Here is an 18,631-nt window from a genome sequence, read left to right as displayed (position 1 = left end):
GGATGAATTCCTGGTTGCTTTACAGATGTTGAAATGACTTGGGCCAAATGAAGTCGCACGTACGACTGTATTTCTCCTCACTGCTCTCACGGTAGGCGCAAGAAAGAGGCAGAAGGAATGTTGTGACATGGCCTTGCCCTTCGCAGAGGCTGCCGGGCTTGGAGAGCTGCATGTCCCTGGCAAATGTGCCACCACAGTGACATGGCCCCCAGCCAGCCCCACCGGGCCGGGCCTAGCTCCCATTCCCTCTTCTGCTTTGTATTCTTCGCCAAGAGCGTATCTCTCTTCTCCAAAAGTAAACAGAAAAATGCAAAATCCAGTCTTGAGAAGGAATGGCTTCACTTCTCAAAGAGCCATTAGTCTGTAGGGGGAGGGGGCAAGGGAAGTCCTGGAACGCTGTTTATAGAAAACCCATGGCTGCTCCTTGTCACCCAATGGCACCCACTGAAGAGGCCAATGGTTGGCTCTCTTCTGTATTTGGAACACCTCCTTACAAGTTCTGGGCATGTATTTTGGAAGCTAATCTTCTGAAAGACCTACACTGGCAGTCTTTGAGGATGACAATGACCCCAAAGGGAAGGAGGAGGTGGCTAAAGAAGTTAACGAGGAACAAATAAAAGAGAGAGATGGGCCAGGAAGAGAAGAGGTGGTAGAATCCAGGAAAAATAAATCAGGTTCGTGGGTGCTTCTGAGATCAAAGTTCTCTTACCACTTATGACCAGAGTAAGGCATTACAGATCCCTGGGGGGAAATCTAAGGGAACTGATGCAGTCACAGAGACTTGCTCAGGTGTGAGGCTGAGCAGGTGAGGCATGGGCTTGAGGACCACGACAGAGACTGCAGAACGCCAAGCAGGATGGGATACAGCACTCGGCTCATTGGCCTTACGGTCTAATATTTCAGAGATGAGAGATTCCACTAGCAAAAGGCACTGGCCTGCTTCCCTGATCCAAGAGAGAAATGTGAAGCCCCAAACTTGGATCATAAAAACGAATAGCACAAGTTAAGAAGGTGAAGTCTCACCACAAATGGTCCATTCGAGTCAGTATTGCCCACGGAGTCAGAGAAAGGCCCACTCAGACCCCGATTCAACTTTTTCCTTCCTGTGTGGCCCTGGATAGTGACCTAAATTCTCTGAGCTTTGGACTTCTCCTCTGTGCAATGAACACCGCCATCCTCCCAGAGAGGGAAATGCTAGAATGCAAGGGAAGAATTTAGCACGATACCTGCCACCAGGTGGTCAGTAAATGGCAGCCCGAGTTACACGGCAGCACACTTCTGGTGTCCCATTAAAGCAAGTCACAGATTTCCCATTACTCCTGGTGCCACATGGAAGACCTCTTAGCTCCCAACCTTGCTCCCACCACCTCCCAGCTCTGCCTGACTCCTGCATGTTAACTCAGTTTCCACTTTTAGCTCTATTCCTGCAGGCTGCACCGTTGTTCCTGGTTTTCAAGGTAATGTCCAGTTAGTCTGGCCCAGTGGTTCCACATCCAGCATGACCACATGGGAAGGTGGGGTAACATTTGAGAAGTGAAAATAAGGCTTACTAGCAATTTATGAGCTAAAAATGTGAGTGGTATAGTTACCTGTAAGATCCATGTGGTCAGCAGCTATCCTGGGAGGAAGGAAGGAATGTGACCTGATTCTCAAACTCAGAGGGACCTCAGAGTGGACATGTGTTTTGATTTTTGGCAGCAGAAAGGTTTAGCTATGAGAATTTACTATTTACTGTTTATTGATGATTTACTCTATGGTAGACACTGTCCTTTAAACTTACAAACATGACTTAATATGATCATTCAACATTGGTTATGAAAAGGTTATACAAAGTTTTACAAACTAGGAAATAATGTATGTGAAGTCACACAGCCTGCAAGCATTAGAACTTGAATTTGACACGGGATTTTACATTCTGCCAGGAGTCCAGCTCTGTCCAGCCCAGACCATGGTTTACGTTAGTCTCCAAAGTGGGTATTCTAGGACATATGGGAGCAGTATAAATGTGAATCGTAAAACCACATGAGTCGCAGGCCTAAGGTTCCAGACTTTTAGGCAAGTCTTCCCCCCCCCACATTGCCTGATCAGACACATAAGATTTCACATTATTGTTCTGACCAATGGATAGAATTTTTCCCCCCCTCTAACTTGCAACTGAGTCCTGAGTCCTGAGTTCAGGATCCTGGCGTTTATGGGAAGACCTCAGTTCTCCTCTTCATGTAGCATGAACTTGAGGCCTGGTCTCTGTCCCCACTGGAGTATTAGAGCCACACCCTTTTCAAGACCACCCAAGACCACCCACACCCTGGGGAGGCCACAGACTCAGCCATAAGCTTAGTGATTCTGATTGCAATTCTGTCTCCATTACTTGCACTTGTGAATTTCATTTCTTTCATACAAGCTCAAGTAAAATCATTTTTTATTGTATTTCAAGTTTTTTTGCCTTTAAAATGTTTTTTGGGGAGAGGGTGTTTTGGAGAGAGGGTGTTTTGGATAATGTCATGGAACCAGAAATCTTTTATACTTACCTTCTATCTTAGGGTGTCATGATTTTCTTTAACTACACAACTAATTTGTACGTATTCCACAGATATGTAAAGAATGTATGTTTATTGTAGACTCCATCTACTGAAATATCTATTGAATCCAGTTAATCATATTTGTTAGAGCCTAATACCATTATTTAAAATCTATACCTAAGGTATGGTGTTCATCAACTCTCTGGTATATAAAATCGTTTTGATGTATACATTTTCGGACACTTTTATTTGGCATGTAGATATTCTTATCAGTCATATGAACATGTAAATGGTAGTAGTGTGAAAGGATATTATAAAATAACTTTTTTTCATAGCTTTTTCTCTTTCATTTTACTTGCCTGGTATTATGTGCTTCTTCCCTGCTATCTCCTCTCCCCAAGCACGTCATTGTCACTTGGTGTTTGCTGGTAATCCTGCTCATCTCTGTGTTTTCAATTATTCTGTGTCATTTTGTTTTAGGCACATATTGTGTACCTAGCATTTGTTTTTCAGGCATCTAAGAAAGATTTGGTCTTATATTTATTTTTGCATTTATACATTGAACTTCAAAAAAATATATCCTTTTGCTTTTTATTTTTCCATTCTTTGCAATGATGATTATTCACCTTTTTAATAGCACCCAAGTATAATCTCTGTGGGACTCAATTTCATCCTAGGAATTTGATTGATTGATGTGTTCAGTCTTCTTAAACGTGAAGCATCTTTGACGCAGCTTTGGCCTGGTCTCCCTGCCTCCAGACCCACTGTTTCTCAACTTGTCTTTCACGCTGGGGCCAGTATGAAAGTGGCAATCTCAAAATGCAAATCTGTCCATGCCATTCACCAGAGTCTGTATATCACTGATTCCTGGTCACATAAGGAATGTATTTCCAAGTTTGTGGCATGCCAGTCAAGGATCTTTATCCTCTTTTCTATGTGTATCTCCTACTTTATTCTCTCCCATACTCATTTCTGGTGCAGCCATAACACATTTCCTCTTTGTGATGCCTCATGCTGTTGCTTCTTCCAGCAATGCCCTTTATCAAGTCACTTAGATAGTATTGACGGAGTACAGTGAAGGGCCTGGCACTGTGCTAACGGTAGGGCATAGAGGGCCCTATGGGCCTGGTTCCTCCTCACAGCTCGTGAGGACAGGGAAAGGCTCATGCGATCAGCAGGGTGAGTAGGCGTGGCTGTGGGAGCCCAGAGGAGGGGCCCCTAACCTTGACTTGGATGTCTAGGGAATGCTTTCCAGGGAAAATGATGACCCAAAGGATGAGAAAGGAATGAGCTTGACCTTTCCCTTGTTACCTGGTGGTTTCCTGCTCATCTTTTCAAGTCTCCCTCCGGCCTCACTGCCTCCCTGCATAGACAGTCACCCTCTGCTCTGTGCGCCAGCTCGGTAGTAGGTACGTACACACATTGCACTTGTTTGTCTCTCTTTCCTGTTCTAGACTATGAGCATCAGGAAGGCACCGAGCACGGTGCGTAGTGTGTGCCCAATGCAAGTTCAATGGGGTTCGACTCCCGGACCCCACTCTTCCCTTGCCCAGCACCTCTTTGAGCCCTGGCCCCACACCATCCATTGCTGAACCTCTTTCTTGGGCCAAGCTCTCCTTGGTGCTCTACTCCAGACTCCTCTTCTGATTCTTCTATCACTTTGTCTCTAAACTCACCCCGGCATTTGCTTTTATCTCTCAAGGGGTGCAGGAGCAACACTCCATTCTATAAAACAGAATGACAGACAAATAACACCTGCTAAGAGGTGTCTGTTGAAGGCAGTAAGTGCCTTTAATAGCATCTTCACCCAAATTTGGTGCCTGGGAAAGGATGTTTGTTTTCTTATGAGGGAATAAAACTTTTATTTGAAAAATAACAAGAGCTATATATCCAAATTTGCTTCCTTATTTACATTCACTTGCAGAAAGCCCAGTGTCACGCAGGGTCTCAGCTCCCACTCCCCGCACAAGAGCGCAGGATATAGTGAGGCCAAAAAGGAACACCCACGGAGCCATAGATAGGGAAATCATACCACTATATTCTCGCTGGCGGCTGGGCTGGAGACACAGGAAGCAGGAGCCACACTATCCACAACCTGCCGTCCGCTTCTCTGCCAACCAACCTCACTTACTAACTGCAATCCGCACTTGTTAGCTCAGCCACGGCAGTTCTATCAGTGGCCAATGGCTACCTGGTCACAGCTGATGGCCATCTACTGCCCGAACCAGCACCTTTCCACGTGAGGCCGAGAGCCTGGAAACTGCTCTCTGGGGCTCTGTCCCCACACTCAGATTTAGATTCAATGTTCAAATGTACCAACTATCTTTACAGCATGTTTCCGGTAGAATTATTTCCTTCCTTCATCATTGTGTTTTTCTGAATTAAAGCCAAACAAAACACAAAAAAACACACTTACCTTGAAGTGCTCACTTTACGTTTTACTGTCAGGAAAAAAGTGTTATTATATTAAAAGAAAAATTTAGGCTACAGCTATATTTTCAAATGGGATTACACCGTACATCCTTTCCCTGAGGATTTTTTTTTCTAAATTATGGTTTCAATACAATTACCTCAAATTCTTATTTCAAGAAGTATGTTCAAATTTAAAATATTTCCTTTCTTCCTTTCCTCAGCTTATTTTTCCTTCTCACAAAACAGGCTGAATTGGTTAAAATACATCATTTGGTTTGAGCTATACTAGAGATCATCCACTCAAACACCAATATATATTACAAAGGAAGGGAAGGGACGCGAGGGACTGGGCAGGCATGGAAAGGGAGGGGAGAGGATTTACTTACTGAGTACTGCGTTTCCAGCCAGCTGTCTACAGTCTTCTGAAATAATGTGATTTCCATTTTATGAATGAGGCAAGAGGCTCACTGTGGTTTAATGATCTCATTTCTTTGTTTAGAGAAGCCCACCAGTCTCATTATCTCACCTCATTATCATTTCCTAAAATCTGTTCCTCCTCTCTTCCTGATTTTAGGTAACAGCCCTGTTATCTGCTTACTCATGCATTCCAGAAACTCAGGGGTCATCTGCATTCTTCTCTCTCTCTCTCTCACACACACACACACACACACACACACACACTCACTATTTCTCACTTTCACTTAAAAGACAGCTAATTCTGCTCCCTTAATAAATTTACTCTCCTCCCTTTCCCCCTTGCTTAGACCCAAGTCTGTGTTCAAATGTTTCTTGCTTGGGACTATTTCAATCTTCTTCTTGCTAATATCTCTAATTTCAATTTCTCCCACTCCAATATTTCCCCCACATTGTGTCGTTGTGATCTTCCCAAGTGGCAAATCTGACATCATTCCTCTCACCATCTTACTGAACTCTCCTTTGCCCTCCTGTACAAGCCTCTGGCCGCCAACTATCTCAGGATATTCATGATTTGTGCCTTACTTCCTCTGCGGTATTCTCTCCTTTGCTCTCCCATATGAATCCTACTCACCAGCCACACAGAGTAACTCAAATTCTTGAATGGCCAGGTTTTCATGCTTCCATGCTATTTGTATGCTTTGCTCTACCTGGAATGTTTATCTCTTGTGTGGTAAACATCATCTCTCTTTCAAGATCTAATTCAAGTTTATACTCCTCTCTTGGTTTACCCTTATCCCATTTTCAAGTGTTGAGCACAACCTCTTTTCTACTACTTTACCTTGTGCATATTTATATGGTATCATTTTCCACACTGTGCTGTAATTATTTGGCTTTATATTTGATAAATTACTCGATTATAACGTTCTTGATTTTTATAAAATCATTTTTACAAATTTTAAATTTACAAATTTTATTCTTGTTGCATTCTTAGCATCTAGTTCTAAGCATTTTGATTACTGAATAAATATTTACTTACTTAGTTATAAAGGTTTATGTGAATTGTAAAATATTTCATAACTTAAACAAAATGGATGAAAGGCACGTATGTCATTGGGACAACTGTTCTGTTCATTATAAGAGCAAGTAGGTAGGACACGCTTTAGTTGATGATTAGAAGATGCTTTAGAATGGAACTGCAAATAGGCTCAAGAAACATTCAGCCTTGCACTTTTTCTTTTGCAATGACCCTTAGATTTTCCTACCCGTAAAAGTAGTCACTTTTGAATATGAGAGCACCAATTAATGACCCCTCCCTCCACAGATTCTGAGTAACATAAGACAGGAATTAAAATATCAGCAGATTCAAACTTAATGCTCACTTTTATTTCAGGTAAAGCTGAACTGGAGAATGTGGCTTAGACCCAATGACAAAATTGGGCTTACTGTCTGGGAAAGATGCCTTGGGCAGCCTAGGGAGGGACGAGGAGGTGGCCAGATATGGACAGCAACCCTGCACCAGCTCGCCACAAAGTGAAGGACTTTCAAATAATGATATCCCAGTCTCAGGTTCTCATAAGGCCCTCAGGAGGCCCAAAGGTCCTAAGGAGAGGTAGGAGAATGCTCTCTCTTTATAGTCCTGAAAGGGTTAGCTTCTGTTCAAAGCAGGAGTGCCAGAAGAGAGCGGAACTGGTTCTTCCCAGCAAAGGTCATATCGACCTCTTTAACCCAGAGTCCCAAGACCTCAGACACCTTGTCCAAAGAATTTTGCTTTTCATGGACAGAGTCTGATAACTCCTACATAAAAAATGGTATGATTCTGTCTGTTTTCTTTTACCCAACATTTATCATTTTATCCTGATGGTAGATAAATCAATAAATGCTCCTGACACAGAGGGCATACATGTTAATATCAAAGCTTGATGATAAAGGAAGTATCCACTTGATGGTCAGGAGTGTGTGCTCTGATGGGAAGCATAATCACCTGTGAATTACTATGGATTATAAAGGATTTTTCCCCCTGTAATTTATGGAGAGCCTGGACCATGTAATGTCAACCCGGGGCAATCTGTAATTGGACATGTTGGTGAAGGGAAAGAGCGGTGACCTAAAGGCATCTAGCACTTCTGCTGCGAGCCGAGGGGAGCTTGTGCTGCCCCAGCTTCATTCCACACGCTGGGACCTTTGTGACATCTCTTCCAGTCCTCAGAGTTCATGATCCAGGTGTGCCTCCAGCGGCACTAACCCCAGAAAAATCCGCTGCTGGGCGCTGACCCGTATTTTGTTAATTCATAGTTAGATTTATTTGGTTCTGGCTTCATTTATGTCTGGTCTATGGGTTTGCATTCGTTTTCATGGCTAAACGTGCTGGCTCCAAGTGTGATGAGTTTAATTTGGTCAGTTCTCTATGTTATGTAATGGTGAGGAAGAAGAACATAAACGAGAACATCATGGTCAGGAAGTAACAGGGTAGAATGAATAGATCATATTTTTACACAGTGGGCCTGATTTTCTCTATGAGTTAAGATGGCCTTCTTAGAGCCCAGCAATGGTCGGGAGTCCCTTAGGCCAGTGCTTCTTAACGTTAATACATATGTACATGAATCACTCGATTCTGAGGGTCTGGCAGGGCCAAAGACGCTGCATTTCTAACAAGCTTGCAGGCAATGCTGATGAGCAGATAGTAAGAAGCTACCACATCAAAACACCAGCTCCCCAACTGATCACAATTAATTTTATTCCACAGCATGTTTAAGGGGATGTTATTCTCAGGGAGATGTTTAGGATTGAAATAATTAAAAAAAAAAGAAAAACAAAACTGGAAAGTACACACATTTATGTATCTCTTCTTTTCATTAAATATATATCTGTTTGGCAAAAATGTTAGACTCTTTTGTACAAAAACAAAGCAAAACAAAACAAAACAAAACAACCCCAAACCCTTGCAAGTTGTCAATACCTGTAATAATTACAATGATGTAAACTTGGGTGTCTCACACCTCGAGCATCTTGTGGAACCCGTGTTGCAGAGAACCCCCCGTCCCCAGGAGAGGGTAACACCAAAGCCTTAGATGGCGACCGCCTATTGTAGAGGCATTTAGGTTTTGAATATTGGAGATGGAACATGACGACTGATCTCACCATTTGTGCTTTCAGCTAAGGGGCTGGGAGGGCATGTGGAAATGAAGAAGGCGGGGCTGAGCTGGGGCCCAGAGAGGAAACCCAAGACTAGCTGGTGAGGAAAGGCTGTTCACAGTTAGAGTGCAGATGGGCAGCGGGCATGGGACGTGTGGACTGTGTCTGGGAGACCCAATGCTGGCGAGAACTCGGGTGAGGCTACTGCTGCTGCTGCTGCTCTTGGGACCAGGAAGGAACAGGGTAAGGTGAAGGCCGTGATGGAGGAAGGAGAGGATGTGAAAGCAGATTTCAGTTCACATAGAACTGGTGGCATGAGCTGACTCTAGAGAGAAGGGGAGTGAGGAGGTGGTGGTTGGTCCTCTCAAGTACTGAGGCTGTTTCTTCCACACACAAGCCTCGGGACGCTCCTCTTGGTCTGGTGGGCAGGTTGGGGGCAGTCCGATGCTGCTGGCATTTATATTCCAGGAAGGGAGGACGTGCCTGCTGGGGGTTAGGGTGGAAGGGCCCTTTGGCTCTCTTATTGGTGTTGGGTTTTGCTCTTTTTCCCACAAGTGGAGTGCAGCAATGGGAAATGACCTTAAGCAACGGCATCTAGAAACAGAGGTGGTGAGCTCAGGGTGGTGAGCAAAATGCCAGGGCGGGGCAGAAAAAGGCTGGGCTAGAGGCGAGGCCAAAGGAAGCCCTGACCCACAGCTTCCCTTTACCACAGAGGATTCCAAGGTGTGGACGTGTTTTCATTCTTCTCTCCTGTTAGCTAAGATTTTCCAGTTTTGGAGGGGTTGCTTCTGGGCCGGCCAACTTCAGTTACAGTCATAAACGAAGTCATAGTTGCTGGGCTCCTTGGGGATGGGCGGGGGCGCATCTGGGATCTGAATGTTTTCCAGGTCAAGGAGGCGGAGCTTGATTTCCATGCTGAGCAGGGTGTCCAAGTCGTTCCGTGTCAGGTCACTCATCATGTCTTTCCCTAGCAGCGCATTCAGCCCGTCTGTCCAGATACAGTACTGGTGGGAAAGGACGTGACAGTGATGACCACTGGTAACAATTATGGGAGTAGCAGCAATAGCTAACACTGACTGAATACTCAACATTTGCTAGGCTCTGGGCTAATGCTCTGCCTACATCGTCATTTATAATAGTCACAAGCTTTTTACAATGTCGACAGTGCTGTCATGATCTCTGTTTCACGATGAGGGAACTGAGGCACAGGGAATTTAAATAACTTGGAAGTAAGTGGAGTGGGTGGGATTTGAACCTACGCAATTGGACTCCAGTGCCTAGCGGTCTTCTATGCAAAGAATACCTCCCTATGTAAGGTAGGATTTTAGTTCTCCATGACTGTGACATTTCTAACACCCCACCAGTGACTCTAGGATTTTAAGGTATTGCTGGAACTTGACATCAGGTCAAGCGTGCTACTTTCCTGACTCCAGGCATGGTTCCTAGTCTGCTAGCTAATCTCTGCCTGTTTTAGCTGATTCTAGAACTCACAATGACAGCCCCATCCCACCCTGGATCCGGGAGTAGTCCCATCTTTGCATTTCTCAGCAAAAGGGCTACGGAATAGTCTTCTGCAGCCCAATATCTGGTGGACAAATGGCTAAAATTATGGGGTGAGCTTATGGGAGATGGGTCGGCTGCCTGTCTGGGAACCCCTTCTGCCTGGATCTCCAGTTCCCAGGGTTTCTTTCCTCCAGATCTTCAGGTCATGGTCCCTAGGGATGTCACCTGTTTGGGAAAGCCCTCCACAGTATTCAACTAAGAATTTGGTTTTTACCTTCTCATAAAATGAATCATGCCCTTTGGCTCTCCAGTAGATTATGAAGTGCTTGAGGAAAGGAGCTGTGCCTTGTTGATCTGATGACCTGCCTTTCTTTTGTCAACTTCCCTTCCTGAGGCTAGAGTCCTGACATGACCTGGTTTTAGAGCTGTGAGACCTGGTGAAAGAACTAGCCTCTGCTGTCAGCATCTCAGGCGACTGTCTGCATTCTGGATGCTGTGCTTTGCTTGTGTGTTAGGATGTCCTAGTCCTTTACGGGACCTCTGCGATACTAACTGCTGTGCTCTTCCTGTTGACTGTTCTTCCTTCTAGCATGTGCTCTGGATTCCCCACTCTCCTGCCATCACTAGGTCACGTTGCAATTCCAGACCCTAGTTAGCCTGTCTGTTGCACTGATACCTGGGCTGTGTTTCAGAATATACAGCAGATCTCAACATAAAAGAACTACAAGACTGCAAGTACTATATACATCTTAAGTCACAGTAATATGTCATAGTGATGTGATGGAAATCTACCATAATGCATATGGGTGGCACACTTTTTAATCTGAGAACGTGCTCTGTGGGTGTATTATGAGGCAACCCCGGACGACAAAGCTTTGGTTCTGTCTTGGCTGTGTGATCTCAGCCAAAATAATTAATCCTTCTGAACATTAGTTCAGTCCTAAGGGATTTCTGGAAATATTAGTGTCCTCACAATTACCTTAGATAGATTCTGAATGCATGTAAACATTCATTTCCTCATAAATAACCTTAATAAAAATACCTAGGTCCTACCCTGGGGAGCCTTATCTCACAGATCTTGGGTGAGTAAACTTTACTTAGAAAAGCTTCCAGCTAATTGTGATGTCCCTCCAGATATGGGTACCACTGACCTCTATGCTCCCTGAGGCCCTTTCCGGGTCTGGCCCTGTTCCACTGTAAATCCCTAAGTACTGGGGATTACTGCTCTTTGTACACAGCCTTCCCAGTGCTGGCTCGCTTCCTAGTACAGATTAATTTAACCCACAGGAACACTTCTGCAGTGCTTTTCTTTTGAGAAGCAGCAGGCACAGGGCATTTTATTTAAATAAAGTACATCGACCAATAAATTCAAAGTCTGTAGTACTGAATCTGGGTTGAAATAGCAGTATGAACTTTGATGTAGTTTTGTCTTTTTAAAGAATCATAACTCCTAGTTCTGTCCACAATTGGCCCCAGAAATAATGACCAACTAAGTAGTAATAAGCACACCTGATGCCCAGATTCTGGTTGCTAAATATATCCCTTCCTGCTAAAAGGAACCAAGGCTCCGTAAGAAAAGGCAGGAAACATACAAGATGAGTCTAGAGTATCGTATCATGCCAGAATGACTCAAGGTTATCAAAGACATCCAGGTATGTCAATAGGAGTCAGAAGCCAACCAAAAGGTGTTCCTACTTTCTCTAGATAGGATAATCTGGAGACGGATAACGACATTAATTGCAACCTATGTTTAAGTGTTTAAATTTAAAAATATGCTTATATTCATTACTTCACAATGATACTTAAACACCAAAAACACCTCATCAGTCTCCTTTGGAAGATGCTCATTATTTTGAAGGTAAAGGGAGTTAAGTATTTATCCCGCCTATCATATATAAAGTGTGTAACCTGAGGGTAACCTAAGAGTCGATGAGGCCAGTTTCTCTTTATGTAACTCTCCCGCTTATAAATAAAGAAGAAATGACAGAATTGGGATACCAACCTTTTGCAACCTCTAATGAATTCAAAGATCTCAGCAATAATCATCATCAATGGCTGCTAACATCCCAAAATAGAGACAGCCAGAGTCATGGAGGAACACACCAGTGCTGCTAAAGTGAAGCCTGCATTTGATTCATCCTCCAACTACCTCTTTCCTCCGAAAATAAGACCTAGCCTGACAATTAGCTCTACTGCGTCTTCTGAAGCAAAAATTAATATAAGACCCGATATATTATATTACATTATATTATATTATATTATACCCAGTCTAATAGTAAAATAAGACCAGGTCTTATATTTATTTTTGCTTCAAAAGACGCATTAGAGCTGATTGTCCGGCTAGGTTTCATTTTCTGGGAAACACGGTACCACTCAAGAGGAAATGCAGAAGACAGGAAAACGTGAAATGACAGCATAGATTGTAGTAGGCGGAATAATACTCTCCTTTCCATCATGTCCTAATCCCTGGAACCTGTGGATATGTTAGGTTACATGGCAAAGGGAATGAAGTCTGTTAGCTCAGCTTAAAATTGGGACATTTTCTGGGATTGTTCACGTGGTCCCAATGTAATCACAAGGGGCCTTAAAAATGGCAGAGGGAAACAGAATAGGAGTGAGAGGCAGAGGGAGATTTGACCATGGAAAAGGAGGTCAGAATGATGAGATGTGAGAATTCAGTCCAACATTGATATATATGGATGGAGGCCATGAGTGAAGGAATGCGAGCGACCAGGAGTAAAAACGGAGAGAAAATGATTTTCCCCAGAGCCTCCAGGAAGGAATTCTGCTGATACCCTGATTTTAGCCAGAGAGACCTACATTAGGCTTCTGACCCCCAGAATTGTAAGATAATAAACTTATGTTGTTTTAAGCCACTAAGTTTGTGGTAATTTGTTACAGCAGCCACAGTAAACTAGTATACAGAATATAATAAGCAAAATGTAGACTATTGGCAATATTACTAGACAGATGACCTGATTTTTTCAATAAATAAATTGCAAGAAAAAAAGCACATGCAAATGCTCACAAGAAACAGGGGTGAGCGGTGGGGTGTGGGGAGATGGGAGAGAGAGAGAGAAGAAGGGAGCTAGGGAGCTAGAAAGGGAGGGAAGAAGAGATGCAGGGTTGGGGGAGAGAGAGAGAGAGAGAGACAGAGAGAGAGAGAGAGAGAGAGAGAGAGAGAGAGAGAGAGAGAGAGAGAGAGAGATCCTATAGATTCAAGGAAATTTAAGAAAGTTGTTAATCAATTGCTATGTATGAATCTTATTTGGATTCTGATGTGAACAGAGCATAAAAGAAAAACACGCAAATGAGATAACTGGAGAAATCTGAAAACTGACTGCATATGGTGGTGTTAAAACATTATAAAATTAGGTAGGATAATGGTATTGTAGTTGTGTTTCAAAACAGACTATTATCTAGAGATACACACAGAAATATTTACAAAGAAAATGATATGACATCTGGATGTGCTTCGACAATAATCTGGGGGGGTGGCAGCTGGGTGTGGGTGTGGGTATAGATGAAAGCAGACTGGCCATGAGTTGCTAACTGTCGAAGCTGGGTGCTGGGCACTGGCAGGAATTTGTTGGCAGGAAGTTGTGAGTTCAGGTCCCGCCTTCTTTCTCTCTTCCTAGCTACACAGTGCCGGAGCCATAGAGAAGGGCTTCGGGAGCAAGACCGCCACGGTTCAAATCCCAGCTCTTACTTCTTGTTTGACCTTGGACAAGTTTCTTAACCTTTCTGTGCCTCGTTTCCCTTCTTCATAAAATGGGGATTAATTTGTTTCTTTTCGAGTGATATGAGAATTAAGTGAGATGAAGTATGTAAAGCTTTGAATAGTTAAAACTACTACTATTGTTGAGGTATTCCATTTTGGGAAGCTTCTCTCTCCTTATTTGATAAATATGGATATCTGTAATAAAACTGTATTTTTACAGAGAGATAATGCCAATAATATGAGGTAATAGATGTGAAAGTGGTCAGAAGGAATTAAAAGAGCTCACAAGCATAAAGCATTTTTCTCCTCACTATATCAGAAGTGGCAGATGTAAACACAGATCTGGCCTCCAGGACATTTATCGTTATCTGGAATTAATGTGTGCTGGGAAAAAGAGCCTCACATAGATTTAAATATCCACAGTTCTACTATTTTCGGTAGTTTTCTATAGAGCGGTATACATCTTTAATATGGTATCCTGTGTGCAGCCATAATTTTATTTAAAAAGAGAAACAGTAGGACACAGAATCTATTTTCAGAAAGATGAAGACAAAGTCATACTCTTCTACAAGCTAAATGTCAAGTAACACAGAATTATATTTAAGCACCATTCTAAATGCAAGATTTGCATCTAATCTTTCCTTTCTTTGGGATGGGCAATTTTATTCAACAGCTTCAAACCAGTGAAAACCAGATACTGAATAACTTCTAAATGAGCTAAGTCTCCTAGGGGAAATGGGGAACAACAGTCAGAGTCTATTAAAATGTTCCCTTCCTTTCTAAGAGCTGTTTATGCAATCACACACAAAATAAGAATTTGAATGGTATCATCTAAAAATAAGAGTTTCAAGCATGATGCTGGATTCTAGCTTACAAGAGAAAAGTTAAATCAGTCATAGCTGCTCCTTCATCTTATAAAATGCATTTTCCTAGATTTATGCTAAATATTTTAAATATAGCTGAAAGCATGCTTCAAAGAGGGAAACAAATTACACACATAGTAAGACATCAAAAAAGGAATAAAAGTATCTCAAAAATAAAATGCAACAACAGAGACAGCCCTAAACCTCTTGAAATAAAGAAACATGGTAGAAAAACCTACTTTATGAAATGTAAAGAATAGAGACAAGTTTATCTTGGGAAAAATCCTGACCAAAAACTAAACATTCAATAAAAAAAAAGTCGTAACCAGAGTGGTTTCTTCCTCTGGGTTAACAATTACGTCCTTGCTGAGTATGAAGCATTTGTACATTCTTTTTCTTTACCCCGTACTATTAATCGAGCTAGTAAGAAGTTGAATGTGTCATAACTGGAAGTTTTTCAAGAGGTTTCTATTCTATTCCAAGTCAGCAACATGTTCCTTTGTTCATGATTTTTCTCAGGCAGGCGTTTCTTTTTTTAAATGAAATTTCTTTCCAGTTTTTTTCTTTCTCCTGCTTGTTTTTCTAGAGAAAATGTGACATTCTCTCATATATTAACCCCACGGAGACCCTTACCTCATGCTTGTCGGGGGCGATGAAGTTGAGTTGGCAGTTCGAGTCATACAGGATGGAGAAAGCAAGTTCAAGCACCTCCTGCAAGAGATTAGAGGAAACATCGCATTAAGGGAATTGGCACATTCGCTTTGCAGTTACAAATGGCTGCAGATTGAACATGGAGGAGGGCTGACAGTGTCCAGAGGAGCAGCGGTTAAATGAGTTGTCCAGGGCCACACAACCCCAACTTTCTCTTCTTCAGCATCCCCCTTCCATGGAGACCATGAAAAGCAGTAAACTGTTTCTAAATCCGCAGTATTAAGGGCTGCTCTATGTTTGATCACCCCCACACAGACAGATGTCCACAGGGGTATGAATTTCCTAAAACATGGAAGGCCATGAGGCTTTTGGGTGAATTCATTATCTTTAGGTACCATGTCTGTCCTTTGATCTTTGAACTACTGTAGAGCAAAGGCTACACAAACCCTAGGTTTTATCCTATAGCGGCCACAGGGTATAAAGGAAAAGCGTGGGCCTAATGTCAGAATACCGGGGTTCATTCATTGGTAAATATCTATTGAGTGCAGACTCTGAGCCAGACACAAGGGACCAAGGACTACGTGACACACAAGGGACCAAGGACTAAGTGACACTATTGTTTCATTGTAGCTGAATGACCTTGGCCGAGACCTTCAGTGTCATGTTTAATATGTATGTTAAAATGCACTTCTCAAATTGTCTGCACTGTAAACATTGTGTACAATGATGATTCTACAGGTCTGAGTAGTCCACAGGATATTGTCTAGAAGGCAAGAGTCACTGCATGTCTCAACACGCTCATGCATGCCTCCCAATGTGGAGGGGAAGGGTCAAGTTGTACCCATTGTGGTGCTCTGCGAAGTCCTGTGTATAACACACGTGCCAGCCTACCTTCCCTCTTTGTGTCTTCACTAGGCACCTCTGAGGACAACCCCTCCCCACCGGCTGTGATCTGGGAGGTGCACTCTCAGTAAATGCCCAGGAGGCATGCATTCTTGGGGAGGAGGGGCAGACCTCTCCTTATCATTCTCTACTTTAATGTCTGTCGGAGGATTTGCCTTTGGCCAGTAACTCACAGCAAGAATGTCCCAGAGAGAAGATGGAAGGCAGAAACATGAGGTCAATGACTCCAGATTTCAGAATTTCAGGTGGATTAAAAAATTCTTCCTGAAATCTATGTACATTTACTAACAATTGTCACCCCAATAAATTTAATAATAAAAAAAAATTCTTCCAAAGTGAACTCCAAAGACCCAGGGTTAGCTGGATGCCTCTCCTGACACAGTCAACCATCAGGCTATTTGTGGCTCTCTTGGAGTTTGTCTGTGTCTGGCTCCCCTCCAGCTGTCCTCTCAAGACGAGGGAGCAGCCCTTGTTTTGAAACCAGACCTACCAGTATCTCACACTCTGATGGCCTCCTCACCCTGCCAGAAATAGAAACAAGCGAAGCTAAGAAGACCAAGTCATGGAAGGGAAGCTATTATTCTGCAAAACTACCCCTCTCTTCATTTTTCACGTTTTCTTCCATAGGCCTCCATTCAGGCATGCCCAGTGAAGACTGATACTATTAAAAGGAAGCTCACTGAAACAAACAAACCAAAACAATTTTTCCATTCAGTTTGTCGTCTCTCTTAGGTCTTTTAGTTTATAATGAAAAGGGTCATGGGCCCTACTAGTGGTACCATAAATGGGTGCTATCCTTTAAAAAAAAAATCAGTAAAGCAGTCTGTATCAAGAACAAGGGATTCCATTCCTGGAATTATTCCTAAAACAATTCAGAGGTAAGCAAAAGCTATGTACATTATTATCTGTAAGAACATAATACATGAAACTAAATAAATGTCCTCCCTTCTTTGGATAAACCATTAAAAAAATCACAAATTAGCAAACAAGAAAAACATATTCAGCCAGCTATTCAACATGATAATTATGAAGATCTGATCTTAAGTGAAAAAAAAGCAAAAGAAATGAACATGAAATGTTAAGGTCCTGGGATCATAGGTAATTATTTTCTTCTTTCAAAAAACTTAATTTTTTCAATAAAATGTTAAGCTCTTATCTCGCATATTCATAAAAAATTGTTTTTAGATTAGGAACATTGATATAACTGATGATTTCTGTATTACTCTTACTGTCATTCATCAGGAAAACACTGACTCATATTTGATAGACTGGAGAGAAATGAAAGGACAGGGCTTTGCTTTTGGACAACCAGTGAATATATCACAGCAGCACTAGGTGACCCTTGGAGGTCAATAGGAAAAGGTGAAATTCACAGAAGGCATGCCGAGCTGAGCTGACCCTGGATCACAGCCGCTACTTTGCTCAGGGGCTGTCACATCCCTCATTGTCCCCTTGCTATGACAACTGTGTGACTACCACCAGAGCCCAGACTCAGCTCCTTGACTAGGTGCTGAAGTCACTTGAGAGCAGAGTGTCAGCGTGATTGTCCTTGTGACATTTTCTCTTCTGCCTGCATGGCACGGAGAGGGAAAGAGAGAGGCCTGCAAATTTTGCGCTTTGTCCTTCTAGTAAGGCATATACCAGTGAAGACTCGAAGGGGGGGAGCTGTCCGGCTCTAGATTCCTGATAAACACGGGTAGGAAATGGGAAATTCATGGGAATGTCAATCCTGCTTGAATTCCACCAAAGCTGCCTGGGAGGGGTGCGAGGAATTCATTCTCTGACCCACAAGGCCGCACTAAAGGCTGCTGCCATTTATAACGAGCTATATTGACGTTGCTGGCTTGTCATTGAGTCGTCAATGGAGGTCAGCTCTTCAGCACCTGGAGCTGGGAGGCTGCAGAGCTGGGAGCAATGGTACCTTTCGGGCTAACACTCCAGAAGCTGCCACCTGTCCAACCTGTGTGTGACAGAGACAGGTGCCAGGAGCTGGGGGAGTAAGAGTCATGGAGCTGGGGCAGTGTCCTCGTCAGGGGCTTCCTGTCACACACAACACTCACTCAGACTGCTGACGCTCTGGGGCTTTGGTACTCACTACCTAAGGGCTTCTATTTCCTCTGGATTTAATTCAGTGGAAAATTATGTCCAGGAGCAGCTTATCTCCACCCTCTGTTCCACTGATTCATATCTCCCGCCTTACCATGTGGAGGAAGGCCCAGGATGGGTGAGATCTGGGGATAGAAAAGGAGGCAGGAGGAATTGATAATACCCCCTTGCTCTGGGGCCTCTGACCCCTTCTCTACCCTGTGTCCCTGGGACCAGTGACAAGGCACGTTGGGTCAGGGGATGCTTAGAGAAATGCTGGGCATGAATGCCACCTTGGTTTGGGAACTGTCATCTTCTAGAGGCCGAATTATGATCTGAATAAATACAAGAGTAGAGTTCTATACAACATATTTTCAGTACACAGTGTTGGCTACCATTCCTCATATTGTTTTGGGGTGACTTGT

At 43.1% G+C, this 18,631-nt stretch overlaps 1 protein-coding gene across 10 annotated transcripts in view; it reads right to left on the bottom strand.

The window, feature by feature from the left end:
• Positions 1 to 8,060: 8,060 nt before the first annotated feature.
• ELMO1 (engulfment and cell motility 1) overlaps positions 8,061 to 18,631 on the bottom strand; it is a 478,109-nt gene continuing 467,538 nt past the window's right edge. For all 10 annotated transcript variants that reach the window (XM_081079148.1, XM_081079151.1, XM_081079150.1 and 7 more), the window contains 2 exons: positions 15,201 to 15,278; positions 8,061 to 9,484 (listed from right to left, as the gene is read on the bottom strand). In XM_081079148.1, coding sequence (XP_080935274.1) covers positions 9,284 to 9,484; positions 15,201 to 15,278 — 279 coding nt within the window. In that variant the 3' untranslated portion in view covers positions 8,061 to 9,283. The remainder of the gene's footprint in view (positions 9,485 to 15,200; positions 15,279 to 18,631) is intronic.

This window comes from Rhinolophus hipposideros (assembly GCF_964194185.1).
Source record: "Rhinolophus hipposideros genome assembly, chromosome: 18".
NCBI classification, from domain to species: Eukaryota; Metazoa; Chordata; class Mammalia; order Chiroptera; family Rhinolophidae; genus Rhinolophus; species Rhinolophus hipposideros.
Note: the sequence above shows the minus strand (reverse complement) of the source record. Positions and strands in the feature narration are given on the sequence as shown.